Raw genomic sequence first — 23,095 nt, 5'->3', positions numbered from 1 at the left:
GCCGGGATAGTCCGCTGCACTCAGGGTGACAGTAGTCAGGTGCATGAAACTGGGGCAATAGCTATTTAGTTTTACGGGGATGGCTGCAGCTCACTAGACAATTGCCTGTCGGTATATGAGCACATGAATTTTCCATTTCGCGCATCACCACCGACCTCTGAGCGACTGTTTTGCACGTTTTGCTTTTCTTTCTTTTTATCATTACTGTCCGAGAGAGGATGGGAAAGGATTTACTTTTACTGATTACAGCTGTTTCGCCTAAAGGTAGGACATGCTGAGATGTGTGAGTGAAGTCTGTTTATAATACAGTTAATTAAGCTATAGACTGCTGACTGTAGCTTAATAAACTAATGAGGATTTTTTGCACGGGCGAGCTCCTTCGGATCTGCATGAACATGGGAGACGATATGCATCCCGGGACAGTCTCTCTATGGGGAATCTTGATTTGAGTCGTCTAATTCTGATAGCCCATTTGATGCTGATAGGTAGGCTACGACATAGCCTAAAATATAAGTGGGATCAAATTTAACATCATCAGTTATTATTATTTATTAATTTTAGTTCCAGATGAAGTTGTATCATGCTCATACAATAACCTATACAATGTATGACGATGCATACAATATTCAGTAGCCTATAGCCTACAAACAGTCCATACAATATTCAAAAGCATTTGTCATCAAAAGAAAAAGAGAAAAAATATGTTTTTAAATAGGCCACCTCGTTTTCCTTTTCCTCTCCTGTCTGTCAGTTATCAATGGGTTTTGCTCTGCAACAACTTTTTAATGAATTTGAGTGCATAGTGATGTTTCTCAGACCATGGTATCTTCTGTCCCAGTTATATTTTCTCTTGTGAAAAAGAATTACAACCTTTGCAGTTACTGGCCAAAGAATAACATGTCCTGCTGTATTTTTAAGACACTATTTGTTATAGTAACAGTGACTGTTCCTGATTCTTCTTATTTTATTTGGTGATATATTTCACTGAGGCTGTGTAAGTGCATTGTGCTTTGATGTGGTTTGTTTAAAGATATGTCATTCTTTGATTAAGAGCTTTACAGGTGCAATATTCAGTGTTTGAATGCAAACTGTTCAAGTGCAGCATATGCTATCATATCCTAGTGATAAGCAGTACCCCTGAAATGTCTTTGTAACTTTTGTCTCACAGGTCTTTATCAAATTTTCAGCATGCAGAGTGCATATCTCTAACAACTCACCAACTGAATCCAGATCTGTTTTTCTTTGTTATTCTTTCCAAATATAGGGTGACTGGGTGATGGAATAGTGATGAAACCTAATCAGTGGGGAATTATGCTTCCTCTGCCCAGCTTCTCTCATCTTTTCTATTTTATTTGCTTCTTCCTGATCCTCTGTTTCCCCTCAATCCATGCCCAATTCCTGCCGGAACCTAGGGCAGGACAAGGCCTGCTGCTCTTCACCCAACCTGCTTATAATGCTTCCATCTTCGAGAACTCTGCTGCAAGAACTTATACCAAAAGTGAGGTCAAAATGGGAATTACTCTTAGGCCACCTCGGTCTTTAGACATTAAATACTCCATTCAGTCTGGAGACAATGAAGGAATCTTCCAGGCTGAGAACTTTGTAATGGGAGACTTTTGTTTCCTTCGTATACGCACCAATGGAGGCAGTGGTGCCATATTGAATCGCGAAGTACAAGACAATTACACATTGACAGTAAAGGCATCTGCCCAAGGAGGCTTAGAAGCCTTAACCACTGTTTATATTAAGGTATTGGATACCAATGATCTCCGACCTCTCTTCTCCCCAACCTCCTATTCATTTGTCGTGTCTGAGAGTGCCCCTCTGGGTGCCAGCATAGGACGTGTAACGGCCACAGATGCTGACGTCGGCTCCAACGGAGAGTTTTACTACTTCTTCAAGAACAGAGTTGAACTCTTTGCTGTCCACCCAACCAGCGGGGTTATCACCCTAACAGGCCGGCCCAGGATGGATAGACAAGATCGATTTGAGCTGGAGGTGCAGGTGGTTGACAGAGGGATGAAACTCTACGGGAATAATGGCATCAGCAGCACTGCTAGGCTTGTCCTAACTGTGGAGAGGATTAACGAATTTGCTCCTGTTCTCAGTGCAGTTGCTGTCATTCCATCCTGGGCGGACAATGACCCAGTCTACGCCAAAGTGACTGTGGAGGACAAAGATGAGGGGGTATCGGGGGATATAGAGTGGGTGTCCATCATTGAGGGTGACCCCTTTGAACTGTTTGTAGTTGACCGATCGCCAGTCGGGAACGAGTATAGGGTTAAAACATCAGAATTGGTTGAATGGGATAAATTCCCATATGGCTGCAACTTAACCTTCCAGGCTAAAGACAGGGGTGTACCTCCTAAGTTTTCCAATATCCAAGTTGTTCAGTTGTTGGTTACAAAGCCAGACCCAGTGTTGGCGAATTTTGAGAAAGATGTTTATGTAGTCAATCTGAGCGAAATAGCTCCTCCAGGCACTATTGTAGAGGTGGTGAAAATCTCCCCGGCTCCTCTGAGTGTCAATTACAGCTTCAGCAGCCTCTCAGATCCAATGTACTTTGATATAAACCCTTTGACTGGAGTTATTATGACCACAAGGCAGCTGACAAGGATATCGCAGGATTTCATGGAGATGGAGGTGGTTGATAGCATTAGTCAGCAGCGAGCAAGGGTCCAAATCACCATAGAGGATGCTAATGACAACACTCCAGTATTCAGCAGGCCATTCTATGATATTGCAATCAACGAGAGCTTACTTGTAGGCACTGTCGTTCTTGTAGTGTCTGCTGTGGATGATGATAAAGGAGAGAATGGGTACGTAACCCACACAATCAGTGGTGAGCAGTCTCTACCATTTACCATAGACCAGGACTCAGGGGAGGTGAGAATCACAAGAGACCTGGACTTTGAGTCATCAGATGATATCTACACTTTTACAGTGCGGGCCTCGGATTGGGGTTCACCTTACAGAAGAGAGAATGAGGTTAATGTCTCTATCCGTCTTATAAATATCAATGACAACCAGCCTCTTTTTGAGAGGGTCTCTTGCCGGGGCATGATAAGCTGGGATTTCCCTGTCAGTCAGACTATTGTCACCATGTCAGCTATAGACATGGATGAGCTTGGAATGGTAAAGTACAAGATACTGTCTGGGAACGAATTAGACTATTTTAACTTAAATCCAGATTCTGGGGCTTTGTCATTAAAAAGATCGTTAGCAGTGGCTAATTTAAAAAGTGGGATATTCAACTTGAAAATAGTTGCAACAGATGGAGAGATGTTCTCTGATCCGATGTTTGTGAATGTATCTGTGGTTAGGGGCAGGATGCCACCCAAGGGGTTCAACTGCAAGGAGACCAGGGTAGCCCAGTTGTTGGCAGAAAAAATGCTCTCAAAAGCATCTTCCATGGCTAGACCAAGACCAATTGAGAGATATACAGACCTTTTCTCCATGAACAAAGAGGCTCCACAGTTTGAGGCATTGCCTACTAGTATTCTAGTGAGAGAGGACCTTGCTGCTGGTGCAAGTGTATTTCAGGTGAAAGCACGAGATGGTGATACAGGCTTCAATGGCCGTGTCCTCTTTTCCATATCTGATGGCAATAAAGAAAATTGCTTCAATATCAACATGGAGACTGGGTTGATAACTGTATTGCAGCCACTTGACCGTGAGCGATCGGATCGTTACTTCCTCAATATCACCATCTACGATCAGGGCGTCCCTCAGATGTCCAATTGGAGATTGCTGACTGTGATCATTGAGGATGCTAATGACAATGACCCCCAGTTCTATCAGGACAGTTTTTCTGTTCTTGTTTCAGAGAACTCTGCCATTGGTACGGAAGTCATCACCATCACTGCATTCGACAAAGATATGGGTCAAAATGGACAGCTGTCCTACATTTTACAGACTAGTGTCCCCCAGTTTGGTATTGACAGTGAAACTGGAAGTGTATTTGTTGCTAGCCACTTGGACAGGGAAACCTTCCCAACGTTCACATTGAAGATTGAGGTGAGAGACAAGGCTGAAAGAGGTACCCGAAGGTCATCAGTGACTACTCTAAATATAATAGTGGAGGATGTCAATGATTGTGCCCCAGCTTTCATCCCTAGCAGCTATAGTGCTCGAGTACTGGAGGACCTCCCACTAGGGGCTGTGATTACCTGGGTGCAGGCTAAGGACCCAGACATTGGCCCTGGTGGACAGGTCCAATACTCCTTGTTCAATGACTTCAATCGAACTTTTGAGGTAGGTGATGTTGCTATTTTATTGTGTATACTGTTGCATATGTTAATCCTCGTTTTATTGACAGTCTATGATGAATGGGATCGTAATGCTTTGCACAGATTGATGCTGTGAGTGGGGTATTGAGGATAAGGAAGGAGCTGGACTTTGAGAAACAACAGTTTTTCAACCTGACCTTGATTGCTGAAGACAGGGGAGTACCCAGCCTCAGCAGTCAGACATTTGTGGAGGTGGAGGTGCGTAACACAGCCACACGCGAATGTATACACACACGAATTCAATTCAATTCAATTCAATTCAGTTCAGCTTCAGGGGCCCTTTAGGTTACATTGACAGAGTAAATAATCAATATACCAAAACAATTACTGGCCATGAAAGACTTACTCATGTTGTCAGTGGATGTGAATTTCTGATATCCGTAATATAATTAAAGGCAATACTGGTATAATAGTCTTATGCTTTTCTGTTCTAATCTTCATACTGTATGATATCTTAACAGAATTTGTCAGTCAAAAATGAAATAAATCATTGCATTTCTTCAGGTGGTGGATGTCAATGAGAATTTGTATGCACCCTACTTCTCTGACTTCACTGTGAGAGGCTCAGTGAAGGAGAACTCTCGTGCAGGCACAAGCGTCCTGACAGTCAGCGCTAAGGATGACGACAAGGGACGAGATGGCGTCTTGAGGTACTCTGTCAGAGGAGGCAGCGGACTGGGCACTTTTACCATTGACGAAGACACAGGTGTGACACAAAATCAATTTTGAAGCCTATTTATGTAAATTGAAAATCCAATAACTTACAGTGCCATGCTTTGAATATCAACATCTCTGTTTATTGCTAATCATTGCATATTATATGAAATGTATTTCTATTCATGTTTAGATGTTGCTTGACTCAGTTTTGTTTTAAACATGCCTCTGTCCTATTGTGGTTTTGCAATCCACCAGTCAAGTGTATGTAGAGTATGTAGAGTGTATGTATGTATTAGAGGGAGAGAGGTGAGGAGAGTGTGAGGTACAGTCAGAGTCAGTGTGTTGGTGGGGTCTCACGTGGGAGCTGTGTACTGGGAGATCATTACTGTAATGAGGGCAGCATGGCAGCTACACTGGTGGGGCCTCAGGCCCCACAGTACAACCGATTCAGTGCTGTGTGGATAACATTGATGAAGGCATTCCTTCACAGCACCCTCATCCTTTCCAAGTATTGTGGAATGACTGTGACTTATTTAAGGAGGCTTGACCCAAAAAAAAGCAATGTAGTTGTCTCCAACTGTCCTACAGTGTCAAACCGCAGCTGAAAACATGTTGATCCAAACAAGCCGTGACTCACTCACCCAGGGATAAAATGAATCAAATACTCAGTATGAAAATAGGACAGTTCATATTAGTTCATATTGGCTCATGTACAGATATGCTATGCTGAAGCATGGTCATTAATATACTGTGTATGTAACTTAGCTGTGACAAAATCACAGCAGAACTGACACTGAACATAATAAGAAACTCAAGAACACATGATATTATTTAAGTGAACACGGGCACATGTCACAGTTTATAAAGGTAATCTCATAAAGCTTGTATTGTTGTAAGCAAATGCACATAACATGCAGGCCACCTCAACAAAGTTAAGTTTCATTAATTTTAAAGTGTTCATGCAATATGATAACATCAACAGCTGGATAAGATCTTGACATTTGCTATATTTCCATCAGAGAAAAATGAATGTGGGCTCAGAGATATTAACTTGAGTCTGAGACCTCCCATTGACAGCCCTGCAAATACCAAGCAAGCAAAGTCTGCATATTTGAAATTTCCATGGGAACGAAAGTTGGTGTGAGAATTCCTACTTTCCCATCAAGGCTTGTTGCAGTCTCTGTCTCTATCCATGGTGCTGAAGCTTTTAAACCTAATATATCTCTCTATGTGTCACTCTCCATGGTGCTGAAACAACTCAAGCTCCGAAATCAGTCTCTAATTCATTCATTGTCTTCTCATTGCATGATAGGGTGCTCTATAGTAGCACTTCACAATTACCATCTATCATAAGTTACCACTGACAGGTCTTGTGTTGCATACAAGCAAGCAGAGGTGAGAACTGTGAGAATTCCTTAGGCACTACATAGTGCATAAAAGTAGTCTCTATAATGTCACTGTTCTGCCAGCTAACAGTCTCTACTGAAATTTACCCCACTAAAATACATTACAGCAATGTAATGCAAACTAGTTATGATTTATTTAGTACTAGTTAAAATATAACACTATAGCAGCTCTTGTATTCATATTTCTCCCACTCATCAGTCCCTAATTAAATTACCACATCTCTAATCCAGTTTCACTAATTTTTCTTAATTAGTTACAAGAAAAGTACTTTTTAAAGACTATTTGCTGTTCTACTCTTCATACTCTTTCATGTCACAAGTTGCTGCTTAAAATGAATGAATAGCTTTTCCAGTAATCTCTGTTTTTATTGTATTTGACACCATCTTCATTGTCATTTTAACCAGTAAAACCTAATTTCTTATAGTCAATATTGCTAGAATTTGACAAAATTAATTTTGTTAAATAAAATCTACAAAAAGATAAATAAAATCATTAATAAAACCTTAAATTCTACCAATCCCTACCTAGAAAGAGCAGAATAGTAACAAGACTTACAGTCGGAACTGGTGATAATGTTATTATTAACCAATGCATTATAACTAATAGGTGGATAATATAGACTTTCTAGTGACTAGTCATTAAAAGCTTCACTCAAAATCTACAGCCCTGTAGAATCAACTAAAAAACTGCAAATTTTTATTAGTAAGCACTTAAAAGTTACTAGCAGAAATTAAACCAAACTCAGTAGAATTTATCGTAAGATAAGAAAAGTGAAAAATTAGTATTTAAACCTAAATTTGTCACAAGTATTAATATAATTACCACAATAATCCATAGTACAGCACTTAGTAAAATCAATTGTCACTAGTAATTTGCAGCGTAGTGATCAGTGGCAATAGCAGTACTGGTTGATTTTAGCCACTAGAGTTTATTTTAGTACTTATTTCAGGGAACAAATGACAGTGTTCCTCATGTGGGCTCTTCTCTTCAACTCGTCACACTGGTCTCTACTGTACATGACTTGCACTGGAGGCCTGTATTGACCTTCAACCAGGCTAATTAGTATTGACTGTAGTTGAGAGAAGTGAGAAAGTAATAAATAGACAGATAGAGAGATTCTTTCTTGCCCTCGTTCTCTCTGTCTCTCTCTTCATATATACATAACTATATATGCATATTTACAAATGTACAGTATACTATATATACTGTACTCACACAAAACAGTGTATCAGTACATAGACAGACAGGTTCCTACATTCTTCTGTAATAGTGTTTGGTGCTGTTATTCGTTTTAGTATGAAAAACTCAGTAAGGAGCATCACAGCCACTGAGAAGGTTTATTGAGTGCAGATTTTCCAGGGGAAATCAGAGTGCTTGTTAGAGCAGAAAGTGAAGGGAGAGGGGAGTGGAAGTGAAGCGAAGAGAGGAAGGAAGAGGATGTGGGAGTCTGGAGTACATAAAAAGTGTCAGAAGAAAATACTGCTTTCTTCCTCCCAGGCCTTTTTTTAATTTTTTTGTTTTTATTTTTTACCCTAATTTCTGAAGCAAGACTCTGACCACTGCCCTTTTGGTAACAGATGAAAAGATACAGAAAGTACATGCCAAGTTTTCCCTCGTAAAGTTTTTCATTTTATCTCATAGTGTAGAAGTCAGCTGTTGTCAAGCATGGACTGAGTAGAACTGCTTTGTCGTCTTACCATGCATTTAGCTGCCATGTTGAGTGGCTCAGCTCTGACTGCTTGTCAATCTGTTGCTCTTAGTGCCAAAGCTAAGTGTGTGAAGAGAGAGAGAGACAGACAGTGAGAAAGAGTGAAAGGGACAGCGAGAATGAGAGAAAGTGTAAGAAATCCATTTTGTTTAGCCTGTCTTAACATTTCCCCTGAGTAGTTTGCAAATTGGCTCTATGATACATCACATGTGGCCCATGACACCTTCATTGTCTGTCATATCTGCAGTTTATGAATCTTTTCTCACATTTGATATTTAGATGTTTAAGATGGCTCACTCCCTATGTGGGTGGAAAGCACAGGCTATCTATCTGAAAAGAAGTAGGATCTTCTCTGGCTTAAACCCTTAGCACTCCTGCACTTTGAACAAAAATTGGTATTCTTGTCATTGGTTAGAGGGAAAGCAAGCCCTGCAATTTCTCATTGGGTAGCTGTCAGAAGCCACTGCTCCTCTATTAGTGTTTGCAAGCTCCTGGATTTGTCACAGTCAGGATAAAGCATTCTATAAGTTACAAGCAAACAGACTTTTAGTGTAATCTATTCAACGTTTGTTAAAAATTAACAGGCTATAATTTTTATGTCCCCTTTTCTGCCACAGACAGAGCAGTAGTGTCTCACGGCACAGAGAAACACACAGTATTTTCTCATCAATCACAGGATTGATTATTTGATATGGTGGCATTAATTAGATAGTGGAACCACAAAATCTGTTTCTCAAGAATGGGGAAGTTGAATAGACATGACAGATGGATGTAAACTCAAGCGTACTGAGAACTTCTAGATTGGAAAATATGTCATGACCCTTCAATTTTTTGTTCACTCTTTGAAGTGTGTTATTTATGGTGAGAATGGATGCTGTCAAGTCAGATTTATATTGAATTGACTGAATAGTGCCTGTCGGTCTTTAAGTTCAAAGAGCTTTTGAAACAGCCAGCTCTGTTTTCCTCGTCTCTCTCTGTGTCGAGCTATCTGACAGAGATGAGATGTGGTTTGAAAAGGACATGGTCAAGGACGACAGAGCAAGGATGTGTTTCGGCAAACACTTTTACTATGCATTGTGCGTGCCCTGGGCAGCTGCTTAGTCATAATCAGACATACGCACACATAAACACTTTCTGGTGATAAGGTAACACCTTGGCCATGCAGCTAAGGAGGCTACACAAAAAGGCCACAAAGTAACCCTTTATAGTCACTGAATTGTATGCTTATATGACTGTCACCTGTGCAGTTTGTGGCTTAGTGGAAGGCTAAGTAAGGGAAAAACAGACAACTACTGTATGACAGAAGTACATTTTCTGACACCATAAGCAAATTAACATATTTAAGAAAGGATCAACTTTTATCTTTTTAATAATCTATCCAGAAAAGATTTTTGATGTGGTACTTCTGGTCAGGTTCTCTGTTTTTTCCGTCTTTCTAAACAACATATTCAAGGTTGGGCAGGGAATCAAGCAAGATTGGCACTGAGCATATTTATCTCAGAGGTGTGGAGTCTGGGCTGAACTGTCTTAGCTCATTCTGCCTCCGTTTAGTCATGGACATAGACCATCACCTTGGTTTAGTTTGGTCAAATTAAAGGATTTAAAATAAGGATACCCTTTGATTTTGTTTTCTCTCAAATTTTCTTCTCAAAGTCATTGCTGTCTTGATGCTTGAACTTGTAAAATACCTAGACACTGATGCTTACTAAACAGTCTAACAAAAGAATGTGGTTAAGGTCCAAATAAAAGCAAATGTAAAATTTATGTTCAGTAGTATGAATATGGCAAGAGAATACACTCCTCTGCAAGGACTTTAAGGACACCCACCCAACACCAAATACTACAGCTAATGATAATAATACTAATTCTAGTTCTAATGGTAATACTAACACTGTTTTTAAGTCTTTATATAGTCAAAAACTGCATGCAAAAGATCATAAACTCATGCCTCAACAACAATCTTTAATTATAAAGATTGTGATAGCAATGTTTAGGTAAGTGGTAAAAAAGTGGCATATAGCCACAGTAAATATACACTTGCTCATATGTGCACTCTCATCTTGTGGAGGCTAATTGTTTGTGTACTGAAGCATAGATGCATGCACAGACTCTGCAAGCATTGACAAACAAATACAGCTTAGCTCTCACTGAGTTACTTTCACTTAGTTGAAGTTATAGACTCCTATGTTCCAGGGAATGGTGGGCCATAAGTGCTGTGATTTAACAGGACAAGTGGAGATTTGATGAAAGCTTGTGTGCACTGAGCAGAAATGCATCAACTGCTCACTTTACCCATATAAGTAGTCAAGTCTATTTATTCCTAGCTGACTGGTGTTATTTTATGTTTATAGAAATGATCCAATTAAATATGTGTGTTGTTTATGATCCTGACATTAAAACTGTGTGACACTCACAACCTTGCACCATTGTATTTCAGTACTCTTGGCAATGTGTAGACTTGGAACAAATGAACTCTAAAACTTTAAGTGTGAACTCACGCACGAGTTTGTCATTTTTGAGCATTTACACGGACAGTCTTGCTGACTGATTTGCAAAAAAAAAGACCCATGTGTCACCCATTGTGAGTGTTCGCTTTGTCCCTCAAGAGGTCACCAAAGCTGTCAGCTACTCGTCTTCCTTAAGGCCACTAAACACACGCCAGTCAGTGTGCGTGTGTGCTGGGGTGTCTGCGCTTTGCTCTGTATGAGACTTTATTGGTGCAGGGCAGTTCAGGGTATGCTTGGCACTGAGCGAATAGCAGCGGGAGCAGTTTGGTCAGCTGTGATTAGCTGTAGAGAAGCTGAAGCATTGAAGGTGACTACAGCGGCGCCACTAATGCCTGTGAATGTCACTGAACCCAGGACACAAAGTTTACTCTAAATTTGTGTCTTTGCCTCAGGAAACTTAGTAGTTAACGACTACTGTGAGATCTTGTAGGGATGTATTCTAATGATGACACCCACACTTACCCTACACACACACATTCACACACAAACACACCCACACCTAATAGATATGTATTCTCAAGCTCAAGTAACAACTGCATTAATCTTTCTCTCTGCTTCAATAGGGGTGATTTACACTGCTGGGATCCTGGACTGTGAGACCAAAGACTCCTACTGGCTTACAGTCTATGCCACAGACAGAGGGGTTACACCTCTGTCAGCTTCTATTGAAGTCTTCATTCAGGTATCCACACACTGCCAATATTCACATTATACTATGCATGCCAAAGAGGCCTTATACATAGGATTTTGATTTTTGCGCTGAGAATTAAGCATATGACAAATCTGCTGGTTAGAAAACTAACTTATTGCTACAATGTACGACATCTACTGTATAGTGCAAGACAAGGTGATGTACCTTTCTTTGGTATTGTTTCTTTTGGCAAAATTACAGGCAGGGAATTTGTCCAAAATGAGTCAGCAATGAGCCCAGAACTTAATATATATAAAAAAACAACTAGTTGTAGCTAGATAGAAAAAAGCCAGAATCTATTGAATTACTAACTGGCCTTTGCACACCAAGTCATACTGAATGCTGTGTATAGTCGCCTCTCAGCCACAGCACTCCACAAAGGAGTATAGCTTTATAAAGCCTCCTTTCAAGTCTTTGGGGGATATGGAGTATTCCTTGCCTCATGTCATTAATTTCCACCGCATTCAACCACATATTCCTAGGAAAGGATTCAGTTTTATGTCCTCTTGGTCACATGGTTTTTACTGTTATGTTATGCATTTTTTAATGCATTCACTGTATATCATTGTGGAGTGTTACATCCAAAGTAACAATACAGAGCTAGTGTGTCACTCTCTCTAAAACGCCATTGGTGCTCAGTGCGGTGGATAACTATAGCAATGCTCTGTCTGTAAGCAAGAGATACGCACTGGAGGGAATTCTCTGGTTCAGCTTCTATTTTATTTGGCACTAAGTAATCCACTGTATAAACACTCAGATAAGCACATCATTGCTACAACACTGTTCACCCTTTGGGGAAGGGTTCAACAGTGTATAAAAAAAAACACCAAACAGCTCTTTTCTGGCTTCAGGATATTCAGGTGTGGCGGCGTGATCAGGCGCTTTATTCCCATCCTCTTCATCACAGACAAAAATAGGGAGATTAATCAGGCACAGGTGCTCCTCATTCAGCGGCTGAACCGTCTTGGCTCTCTGTGCCTCCCAGCAAACACTCAATCAACGCTCTGTTTGCCATAAATATTCCAGATCTATACTGTAGAAGGGAAATTAATTTGCAATGCATTTAAAGTGTGACATCTGTGACATTTTCTGGTAAATAAATTTCCATTTTGTGATTGATAACAGATCAAATCAGACCCAGTCCATTCAGCAGTTGTTGATTAACAAATATACTAAAATCTGCATCTAGATTTTCCCCAGCACAATACTTCCAGTCATGTTTAATCAACACTACTGCCAGTTCAAATTCAACTGTGATACTAAAAACTATAAAAATCAATAGAGCACCCCCCTCTATCTTTCTCTCTGTCTTCCCTCCTCTATCTCTCTCAGGTAGAGGATGTCAATGACAATGCTCCCCTCACCTCGGATCCTATCTACCACCCAGTCGTCATGGAGAACTCTCCAAAGGATGTTTCAGTCATTCGTATCCAAGCACAGGACCCTGACCTCACTGCTACGCCTAGTCGTCTCAGTTATCGTATCACTGCTGGCAACCCACAAAATTTCTTCTCTATCAACCCAAAAACAGGTGAGACTCACAAACAGACACATGATTTTATATAATTAAATTATCTGGGTAACATAATTGGCATTATAATGTGGTAGACTCTTACATATGATAATGGCATAATCGGTAATATATCCTTTTGAACATCAAGTAATGACACCGTTCTTTTGCGTACACGTTTACATGTCTCTGAAATGACTGAAATTTTCTTTCCTCATGCATCGCCTACTCCACGTTCATTCAGTAAAAGGCTTTAGTACCCACACAACAAATTAAAGAGACTTTTGTGCCCACACAGTCAAAACATCTAGGACACTGATGAGCCTCCCAGACAATCTTCGCTGCACTCAGAACTGAATATTGCTTCGAGTCTTCTTTAGGGGTGTAAGCTCTTTGCAATGTATTTGAGGAAATGTAGTTTAATGTAGCTTTATTAAGCCAGTGTGTGGGTGTCTATCTTTTAATCATGAGGGAGTTTACATTAGTGGAAGCAAATTTATTTTCCATTACTTTTGTTCCCTGAAGTGGGGGCGAAAATAGTGTATTATTATGCATTTAAAGTAGCATGAAAAAAACATGCTTTCCCCAGTTAAAGTTAAGTTAAACAAAAAAGTCTAAAAGACAAACCAAAGTTGAAGTTGGCAAAAGGTTTCAGGAGTATTAGCTTGGATTTGGAATGTTTTTATTCAGAAAATACTGCAAACCACCATAGGGGTTCACCACAAGACCCCTCTACTAAGCATGAGATCAAGACAGGGTCTTAAAGAGTTTGAGCTTGTGAAATGATGTTCAGTTTGTAAATTGCCTTTTGTAAGCCTGTGGAAAACTAATGAGAAATCAAAGCCTGTGAATGTGTAAAATAGCATTTGTGCAAACAAATAAATTTAAAGCTGGAGTTCGGGACTTTTGAATAAATGTCTGTAACATTCAAGCCCTTGCCAAACAAGTTCACACAATGCTGATTAAGCCTATCACTGCCAGATAAATCTCTCTGCATTTCATAGTATGTAGATTTTTATATCTAGTGTCTGGTATGACATTCTGGCGCACTAGAAGTGATAAGTTTTACATCAACCAGCAATGATTGGTTTCCCCTCAGATTTTCGGGGGAAATTACATCAGGTAAGACATCCTAATGGGTGCTCGGCCCCTGAGTATCTTTGTTTTCATTTTACACACAGTTTCCCACTTTTAATAAGTATTCTCAAAAAGTTTTCTTTTTTCAGATTTTTTTTTTGTGCAGCCTAAGCTCACTGTTGAGATCATTTGTGCATACGTTTTATTCATACATTCTCAAAATGTTTCCAGAAGAACAAATCTTTTCTATGCATTGTGAATTTTATGTGTTTGCAAAATCATCTTTTAAACATTTACAAACACAAATTTCTCAAACAGATTTTTTTAACATTCTCAGAAAAGGCGATTTACAACTACAGCAGTCAGTGAATATCGTCTCACAACATTATGTCTGAACATCATGTTATGAAAGACAGTGTCCCCGTCAGAGCCTTGTCAAGTCTTGATCCCATGCTTTTCACAGTATTGGATGTACTTACAAACGATTTAATTCTGTAATTCTGATTTATTGACAAAATCTCCATGCTTAAGAATTAGAAGAATTATAATTATATCTGTACAGCATCCAAACATTATTTAAGCAAATAGGTTAAATGTGTTTCGGTTTGGGCTGCCAAGTTTGAAGCTTAGGGACGTCCCCATGCATTCTCAGTACAAGCTTTGCTTGAAGCTCCCATTAAAGAATTATTGAAGAGGTGAAATGTTTTATTCAAATCCTGAGGAAAAAAAGTGATTGTGAAGTCTTGCTGCCTCTGCCCTAGATTAAGTTATTATGTTTCAGTAAACAACAAAAGGCAAATATGCACATTTCAGCTGTTACAGGGATCTGTATTCTGATTCAAAGAAGTGTCAATGTAATGATCAAAAACTGATGGCTTGCAGTCATCAAACGTGTCGTAGAAGTTATTCCCCTTATGGTGTGCTGATACATGTTCACTCTGTTTATAGATTAAAGGGGGTATTTCCATTTCCCTTCCTCTATTCCCAACCCCAATTGTGCGTTACAGCATCATGGATATAATATTGACAATATATAGGGAAGCGGACTGGGCTGAACAAGAGTGTAAAGGCTAATATTGATTCCATAGAGACATAGTGGTCCTCACACACTCATTAATATGTAAATTGTATCCACCACTCTCACAATCTCACACTCTTGAACCTTTAGAATCCTTGAGAGTAAAATATGATGCCGGTCATATATCTCATAGGTGTAATAATGAGTTAGTGTGCATGTGTTGATGCATCTGTCAGATGTGAACGTCATTAATACAGTTGCAAAATCTTATCGAGCTGATTTGTTATTCTGCAGATTAGAAGTACTGTTCATATATCTAGCAGCTGTGTGTAAATTATTTATGTGTGTGTGTGTGTGTGAGAGAGAGAGAGGGAGAGAGAGAGAGAGAGAGAGAGAGAGAGAGAGAGAGAGAGAGAGATAGTTTGTGTGTCAATTTAATCAATTAATTGGATCAAGCAGTGCTGCAGAGAGGACAGCTCTGTTGCAATTAGTCAATGAAGATGAAGCCATATCATAAAGTATGAAACTCACATGTGTGTGTATCCACATGTTCATACATATCTGTGTAACAGCTGTATAAAAATAATTTGCCTCTGTGTTTATGAGAGTGCATTTGCATGTGTGTTGCGTGTCTGTGTTGTGCGTGTGTCCTAGGGGAGAGTTTTTAGCCATCTGAGCCCTGCTCTCTGTCTCTGTTAAAGATCCACAGTATGTTGTTATCTGTTACTCATTAATACTAAAGCAGAGAACTCATATTGGTGATCTTGTTCATACTGTGATAAATGAACTTTTAATGCAATACTGAGCAACTGGTTTTTAATTTTCCAGCAATTTTTCCTTCTCAGAGGCCACATTTCTTATTGAAGTGAAGCTTATTGAAGCGCAATAAATGAACTAAAATGTTTTTTTTTCATTGTGGATCTACTATATTACACAGTTTTAGTAGGTCACAATTGCAAGGTGTGAATTTGCATACATCATTATCATAATTTTCACAATAATGTGACTGACAGGAGTCTATTAGTTTGGTAATGAGACATGCATGAGTGAAGGACGCATTCAGTATGAATCATCCCTCACTGTTTACCCAGTCAAAAACTTTCCATGTACCATAGTGATTTCATCGGATAGATGAATAAACAAAACCGAGTTGACTGATTTGCTTTCATGAAGCGGCTTCCAGCCACAATATACTATGACCCGAACCACTAAAAAGCCTTCAAGTTTTCCAATTGTTTTTCAAAACTAAGTTTGGGGTGGTTCAAATTAATACATTTTTCAAATTCACACTGAAAGTGTCAATTTGACGGGTTTGAGATACTGCAACAATTCTCAAAATGTATTGAAGCAGAACTTTGAATGAGTGCAAAGTGTGTAAATGTGCTGTGACAGCTTACAGTGCTGTATGTTTGTTTTTTGAGTGTGTGAGTGAAGCCTAATTCCTTTGGGGATGAAAAGAGAACAGATGACACAGGGCGTTAGATGTAGTGCTTCTTGTAAAAGCATGCATGTTTGCAGAGTGCTGTCATAGAGTCATGGTGTTGGCTGTGTGACCTTTTTTTTTTACAAGCCTCTATTGGATTGTATTGGTTTTGTTGTGCCGGGATATTAACAAATCAATTGTGCATGTTTGAGTCATCATTCATAATCAACATTAACAAAAAGCCTGAATTTGATTTTGAAATCTTAACTTTGTATTTTTAATGTTGCTCCTGTTCGAAAATGCATGAGAGCTATTCCCCCTTTCGTGGTGAAGAACTAGGCTATGAATTGAGTTACTGACAGCACTTTATAGGGAGGAGAAGTCTAAAGATTTGAACAGACCACTGGACCATCACATAAATTTTGTGTGTATGTGTCAAGGTGTGGGTGGGGGTTTCTAAATTATTTTCCTCATGTCCACTTAAAATGGAGGATTGTCTAACTGCAGATGTGCTGTGAGCTGTAGATCATTGATTTTTATCAGTTGTTACTCATGCTGTGTTCTGGTGAACAAGCTCCACCTCCCCCTCTAGTCTCTCTCCTGCCGCTTGTGACCGCTGCTCTAGATTTACTCCTAATTTGCTTAATTGAAGTTAGCCTGCATAGCAAGTTCAAGGTGACACTGTGATATGTGTAAGTATGTGTGTGTGTGTGTGTGTGTGTGTGTGTGTGTGTGTGTGTGTGTGTATTTGTGTTTGTCTGTGCGTGCTTGGTTTCAGTTTATCCATTGAGTGTTGACTGTACAGATATTTTAAGCATCCAAAATAATCCTATTTCACCGCAACGCTTCATTACACGGAAACAGACACATTATCACCATTCAAGCACATTCAGTGTAATTGTGCTACACAAAAATCCACAGTCAAATATGTATGCATAATGTTTTTTTGTGCATGTACCCATGTGTGTTTGTTTTCATTGGAACATATAACTCTATAATCCTGTGTAGAATACTTTGAAACTGTGAATGAAAATAATAATGCTACAACAGACAGATGTGTTCTTTTTTTAAACAAAAACAAATTAATAGTAATTCAGTTCTTACATCAGTCCATTTGTATTTGTGTGTTAGGACAAAACATTCGGGCTGAGACAAATGTGCCCATTTCATTGTGTCTGGATGTTTTCATGAGATGATGATTATTAGGCAAGGGCTGTGACCTACAACTTCATTCCCTCAGGGAAACAAAAGTCGGCTTATAATATTGTAAAACTGTCATATAATGGGCTGAATCTGCCCGTGGATTAATGCCTGCAATGCAGCGGCATTGGAATGAGTTTTGAAGCGGGGGGGACATCAGCTTTGGATGACATAATAGGCTAGTGAACTTTTTCACGTCAACTTCCTTTCAGTCTCAGCCTAGCCTACTGTTTTTGTAATACATCTAAAATATTTTAAGAAATGCATTCCCTCTTCTCATCAGGGTACATCCAGATCAAAGTGGTAGCAGCTTTGTGGTCCGCCAACAAGTGGCTAAAAAGGTTTGACTCAAAAGAAGCGTCTTGAACCCTGTTGATACAGATCCTTATGTTTTACACTCTGAGAACTATTACACTGTAACCAATCAACCAACCAACCAGTTGATTTTTTTTTTTAAAAAGGTTCAAAAGAGAATCAAAATTCATGTCCTATTAAAACAGGGTCTTTATATCCAGTATGCCTCAAACATACAAATAGAAAGCACCGCAGCAGAGCGAGATTTATTCCCCTAGGCTTATTTTCCAGTACTGAGTGCGCCTATCACTCCTCAAAGCAAAAGCTAATTAACACTTTGTTCATGTTCAGGTCATCAGGTCCAACATCTTAGAGTCGGCTTACCGTAATACCTGGCTTTAGATATTACCACTTTATTACCATAATACCTGAAATTGGGGGGACAAAAAGTCCTCCCTATCCTGGCACCAGTGCTGCAATGTTTCCCCCTTTTCCCCCCAGAATAATGCCTGAGGAGCTTTTGATTTGTTTAACACAAATGTTTTTACTGACCAAACTTAGCAATTATTGATTAACACGAACTTTGTGTCTGTGTTTGTGTTTATATGTGTGTGTGTAATTGCTCAATGACGGTGAAGTACTAAGCAAACGACAAAATAAGAAATGCTGAATTAAAAAAAAGAGGAAAATGTCAAGGGAAAATGGAGCTGTCTCTGTCTGTGATCTCCAGTGCAGCCTGCTAGCATTTGTCAAACTGTCTAACCGTCATCTGAATAATCTGGATCGATCAAAGCTATTATCAATAGCCTAATTCTTTTCCTACTGTCCTGCTGGCATGCTGGAAAACTGAGTGACCCACAGCTATATAGTGCCATATGAACATGTGCCAAATGCCATAATCTCTGCCAGGGCTGCAGGCTATAGCTTTTGGAACATGGAATATGTGTGCATGTGAGTATAGTGTACACATGCATGCATCCGCTCATTTTTAAAATGGAAGACTACCTGGAAATTATTTTGGCTTTAAAAATGTAGCAATATTTGAAAACTTGTGAAGAGAAATGATGAATATGTTATGAAAATTTTGGTCACACTCAATGATAAAGAGACACCAGCTGTAACGTCTTTGCTAACTATCTGCAAATCGGTATTTGTGTAATCTAAAGTTGCTCTTTTGCGGATTTTAGGGCTGATCACAACAACCGCGAGGAAACTGGACAGAGAACAACAGGCAGAGCACTTCTTAGAGGTACAGTAAAACCTTAACAGTATTCGTGGGTTTATAGTATTATTATTTATCTGGCCCTGCCACCTGCCACAGCCCACTATTAACAAAGACAGGGTGGAGGACAACGCTGGCAGGCCCTCAAGGCTCCATAAACTGTGATAAATGGCTGTAGTTTTGGGCCCCAGGTTTAGGATTTTCTAAATGTGATCATTCATCATCGGTTATCTTCTCTACTCAGGACGGGAACAGGGAAGAGAGGAGTTGGTCTGCCCAGCATTTGATAAGCGCAGGCACTGGGCATACAGATAGCTCCGTGATTACCATTTCTGGTGCTCCTGCTGCTCTGCATGCTGATGAACCTGATAATCAGAGATTCTTGACTTCAGAGACATGAGCAAACTTTATACGTCCCCCAGACTTTTCTTACAACTTATTAAATGCTGCTGTATCTACGAGCACTTTGCCCTTTTACAGAATAGAATGAAATAACCCACAGTTGACCCACAGCAATGCAGCTTGGTGTTTTGTTTCTGTATTGCCAATTGACTTGTCTAGACTCAGTAACTCTGTGAGCAGCTTTGTTCTGCTCCAGTACTTAATATGAACCCAGCTTGTGACAACACATGAGAAAATGAAAATAGTAGAAGCAGAAAAAGTTGTAGAAGACAGCTTGTACCTAACAGTATCATACACTTCTAGAAGGAGTTTAAAATTGGGGGCAGAGAGGTTTCTGTTGTTACATCATCCTGTCCTGTCATGTCCTGCGATTTCAATAGGAATGCCACTCCATGCATGCCACCCACTGCTCCGCCTGCCAGTCTATGCTCCCTGTCTGTAATTAATAGTCTAGTGAGCAGGCAGGCTGGCAGCAATGGTGTTCACCCTGATCTGATCCAATTGATCAGTGATCAGACCTCTGCCTCTGCCTGCAGGGGATCAATAATACAAAGAGATTTCCCGTGAGCTCAGGTCCACGTGACCCCCGCTCACTACAGAAGCAGCTGCATAATGTATGGAACCACAAGTAAATATAAAAATATTGTAAAACACATTAAAGAGATAATGACACGTGTTGTTGCCTGATATGTATCTGCCTGCATGTGTTTGTGTATACTTGTGTGTTTCTCTCAGGTAACAGTCATAGATGGCCCAGTGACCACCCGCCAGTCTACTGTGTGGGTCATAGTTCACATCGAGGATGAGAACGACAACCCGCCCACCTTCCCGGAGGTCACCTACCGCATCAGCTTGCCCGAACGAGACCGCAACAAACGGGGTGAACCGGTCTACCGTGTCTTTGCTTATGACCGTGACTTGGGAGCCAACGGCAACATCACCTACAGCATTATTGATGGTAATGAGGATGAAAAGTTCACAATTGACCCCAGGACTGCTATGGTGTCATCAAAGAAGATGGTGACGGCAGGCAACTATGATATCCTCACTGTGAGTTTCATATACCAAGTTTATTTATCTTAAGGGTTCTGCTTTTTATTTAAGGTGCTGTCTGGTCTAATTCTGGCTTGGTGAAGTTGTGTTTTTTAGCTAAAAACTAAAATATATAAATCTAGTCTGAATTACAGATTTGGGGTTAGACCCCTGACCTCTTTCATGCATGGTGCTTCTCCCTCTCCTCCTCCTCACTGCTGTTCTTACAATTCCTGCTGTTGTTACAGCAAAATTCATAACCAGTTGGGGTTTTATTAGTTTATTGTCACAATGCCATTTTTCATCTGGCATGAGCCCATTTTTTAGCCTGTGTGTGCAGAGTGGCACATCTGACTTTGTGTTTTGATTCTCTGGCATAAAATGGTACTTGTGTTTCTGTTTGCGCAGACTCAATCATATTCCAAACACAAGCACAAAGCAATTTTTGTGACTTTATTTGTGTACCATATTCCTCATACTAACTATGTAATTATCTTGCTCCAGCTCCTTTGAAATTACTGCACTGCAGACACCAGATTTTTTCTTTATGCGTCTGATTCTCTGATTAGTTTGTCACAACCATGTGAGCTTGGAGTTTGTGCTTGCGCTTGTGTGCAGTTTGAGTGGAAGTAAACTCATAGTTTAATTGTGGAAGGAGCATGCTACAGTGAAATGGAAAAACACATCAATCTTCTCCCCCTTAATCGTGTTTTTTTTTTTTATATATTCACGCTAATACCGTTCTCTCAGCAAATAATCACTCAAATAATGTATTTGGCTCACAGGTTCTGGTCTTCAGTGAGCAACACTTAAAACTCCATATTTTACAGTTGCCTCTCATATAGGTTCCTCCACCAATTAATTTGATTCATTTTGGTTAATGATATTCCTATTTGGTGTATGTAAGGAAGCGCAAGTTATTTGAAGCCAGCAGGGACAACCATCCCATTAGAAAGTAATTGCTGAGATCAATTTAGAGGTCAGCAAAAATATTGTTTATGATGGGATGTTGTTGCTGAGGTGTACGGACGTGCATACATTTATACTTTCTCAGTGTTTGCTTTCCCTGAAATAAAGGGATACTAACATCAGATTTAGTATAATAATAAATCCAACTAAAATCTACTTCTTTTACCTGTTCAATCTTTTACAGTCTGGTTCAGCTTTATTCCAGTAATTTAGTTAAATTCTCAAACATTAGATTTGTTGGCTCCTGGATGTGTCAGTTGAATGTCCTGAGGTTTCTCAGTATTCTTCCTTCTCTTAGATAAAAGCAGAGGACAGCGGTGATCCCCCATTATGGTCTACTGTCAAACTCCATGTGGAGTGGATTCGCAAACCTGTCCCATCGCTGCTGCCTCTAATGTTGACACAGAAGTTCTACAATTTCTCAATATCTGAGACAGCTGCTATAGCTCAGCCTGTGGGAGTTGTTGCTGTGAGCCAGTCGAGCACACCTGTTTGGTTCAATATCATCGGTAAGAAAACTCACATATAATACAAAAGTAACAAGACACGGAATTATGTTTGTTTAGAGAATTTTCTTGTGCAGTCAGGTTAATTCAAATGTATTTAATTTTGGTTTTTTAATAATTATGTGGTAAAGTGTGGCTATACCAGCAAAACTAAATGTTCAATTGTACTGCAAACTGGCATATACTCTCTCTCTCTCTCTCTCTCTCTCTCTCTCTCTCTCTCTCTCTCTCTCTCTCTCTCTCTCTCTCTCTCTCTATATATATATATATATATATATATATACCAGTTTAGTAAATCAATTAGTGTCATAAAACATAAAAAATGGCACATCTACTGGGGAAATGATCTCCACATTCTGCTATTGAGAGTTCCTGTTTGTTTTTTTGGATTGGACCTGCCCTGGATCACTATAAGTAATGCATTTCACACTGTACACACCATGCAATTTTGCAAAATTTAGATTGCAGGGTTTCTCACAATCCTCTAGAAGATCTTTGCTGTAGCTTGGATTTAATTTCAATTGATTTCTGTTCAAAATTAGCATGTTAGAACCAAAAGGCCAATGACACATTAATTAAGATTAATTGTACACAGGCAAAAATGAAGTGTCCATAAAAAAAAAATTAAAAATTGCATTTTTTATGATTCAGTTGGCCAAAAACAAGCTGGCAAACAAAGGACAGTAAAATAATAGCTTCCACTGCTACTCTGGCTCTGGTCAAAAACACTTTATCTTCTCAGGCACATACTGGCTCAAAACCTGTTTGTTTAAAACTTGGGAGCTCTATCTTGCCCCTTGATTCAAGGTTTTAGAAAAAATAATCAGCAAATAGTTCATTGCTACTCAACAGTTCCAAAAAAAAGAGTCCCTTATTTAGATGCTAATATGAAAAATTGTTATAAGTTGATAAGTTACACTTGTCAAAGATTTAGAAAATGCACATGTGATTGTTTTTTCCAGTTCCATTCTTAGCGCCCTATTTTCCTGAAATAGGGTGCAGGTGCAGATTCAAGTCTTTCTTCTTATCGCATGGTGCATGTGGGTGTGACCAATAAATTTTCGCAATTATCCTGACCATCAGCACTGGTGCACTCTGGACACAGCCAGGCACAACATGGAGGAGAGAGTGAATACATTATTAGTTGGAGGAATACAGAATCATCAGGTGGAGTCGTGGTGAG

General features: G+C 39.6%; 1 protein-coding gene across 1 annotated transcript in view; it reads left to right on the top strand.

Annotated features, from left to right (window-relative positions):
* The first annotated feature begins 956 nt into the window (after window positions 1-956).
* LOC137195645 (protocadherin Fat 3) overlaps window positions 957-23,095 on the top strand; it is a 62,574-nt gene continuing 40,435 nt past the window's right edge. The window contains exons 1-8 of the mRNA XM_067608173.1: window positions 957-4,254; window positions 4,353-4,487; window positions 4,794-4,995; window positions 11,132-11,250; window positions 12,592-12,790; window positions 18,969-19,030; window positions 20,141-20,455; window positions 21,705-21,915. Coding sequence (XP_067464274.1) covers window positions 1,288-4,254; window positions 4,353-4,487; window positions 4,794-4,995; window positions 11,132-11,250; window positions 12,592-12,790; window positions 18,969-19,030; window positions 20,141-20,455; window positions 21,705-21,915 — 4,210 coding nt within the window. The 5' untranslated portion in view covers window positions 957-1,287. The remainder of the gene's footprint in view (window positions 4,255-4,352; window positions 4,488-4,793; window positions 4,996-11,131; window positions 11,251-12,591; window positions 12,791-18,968; window positions 19,031-20,140; window positions 20,456-21,704; window positions 21,916-23,095) is intronic.

The sequence above is a fragment of the Thunnus thynnus genome, chromosome 13 (genome assembly GCF_963924715.1).
Source record: "Thunnus thynnus chromosome 13, fThuThy2.1, whole genome shotgun sequence".
NCBI classification, from domain to species: Eukaryota; Metazoa; Chordata; class Actinopteri; order Scombriformes; family Scombridae; genus Thunnus; species Thunnus thynnus.
The sequence above is the reverse complement of the archived record's forward strand: the minus strand, read 5'-3'. Positions and strand labels throughout refer to the sequence as shown.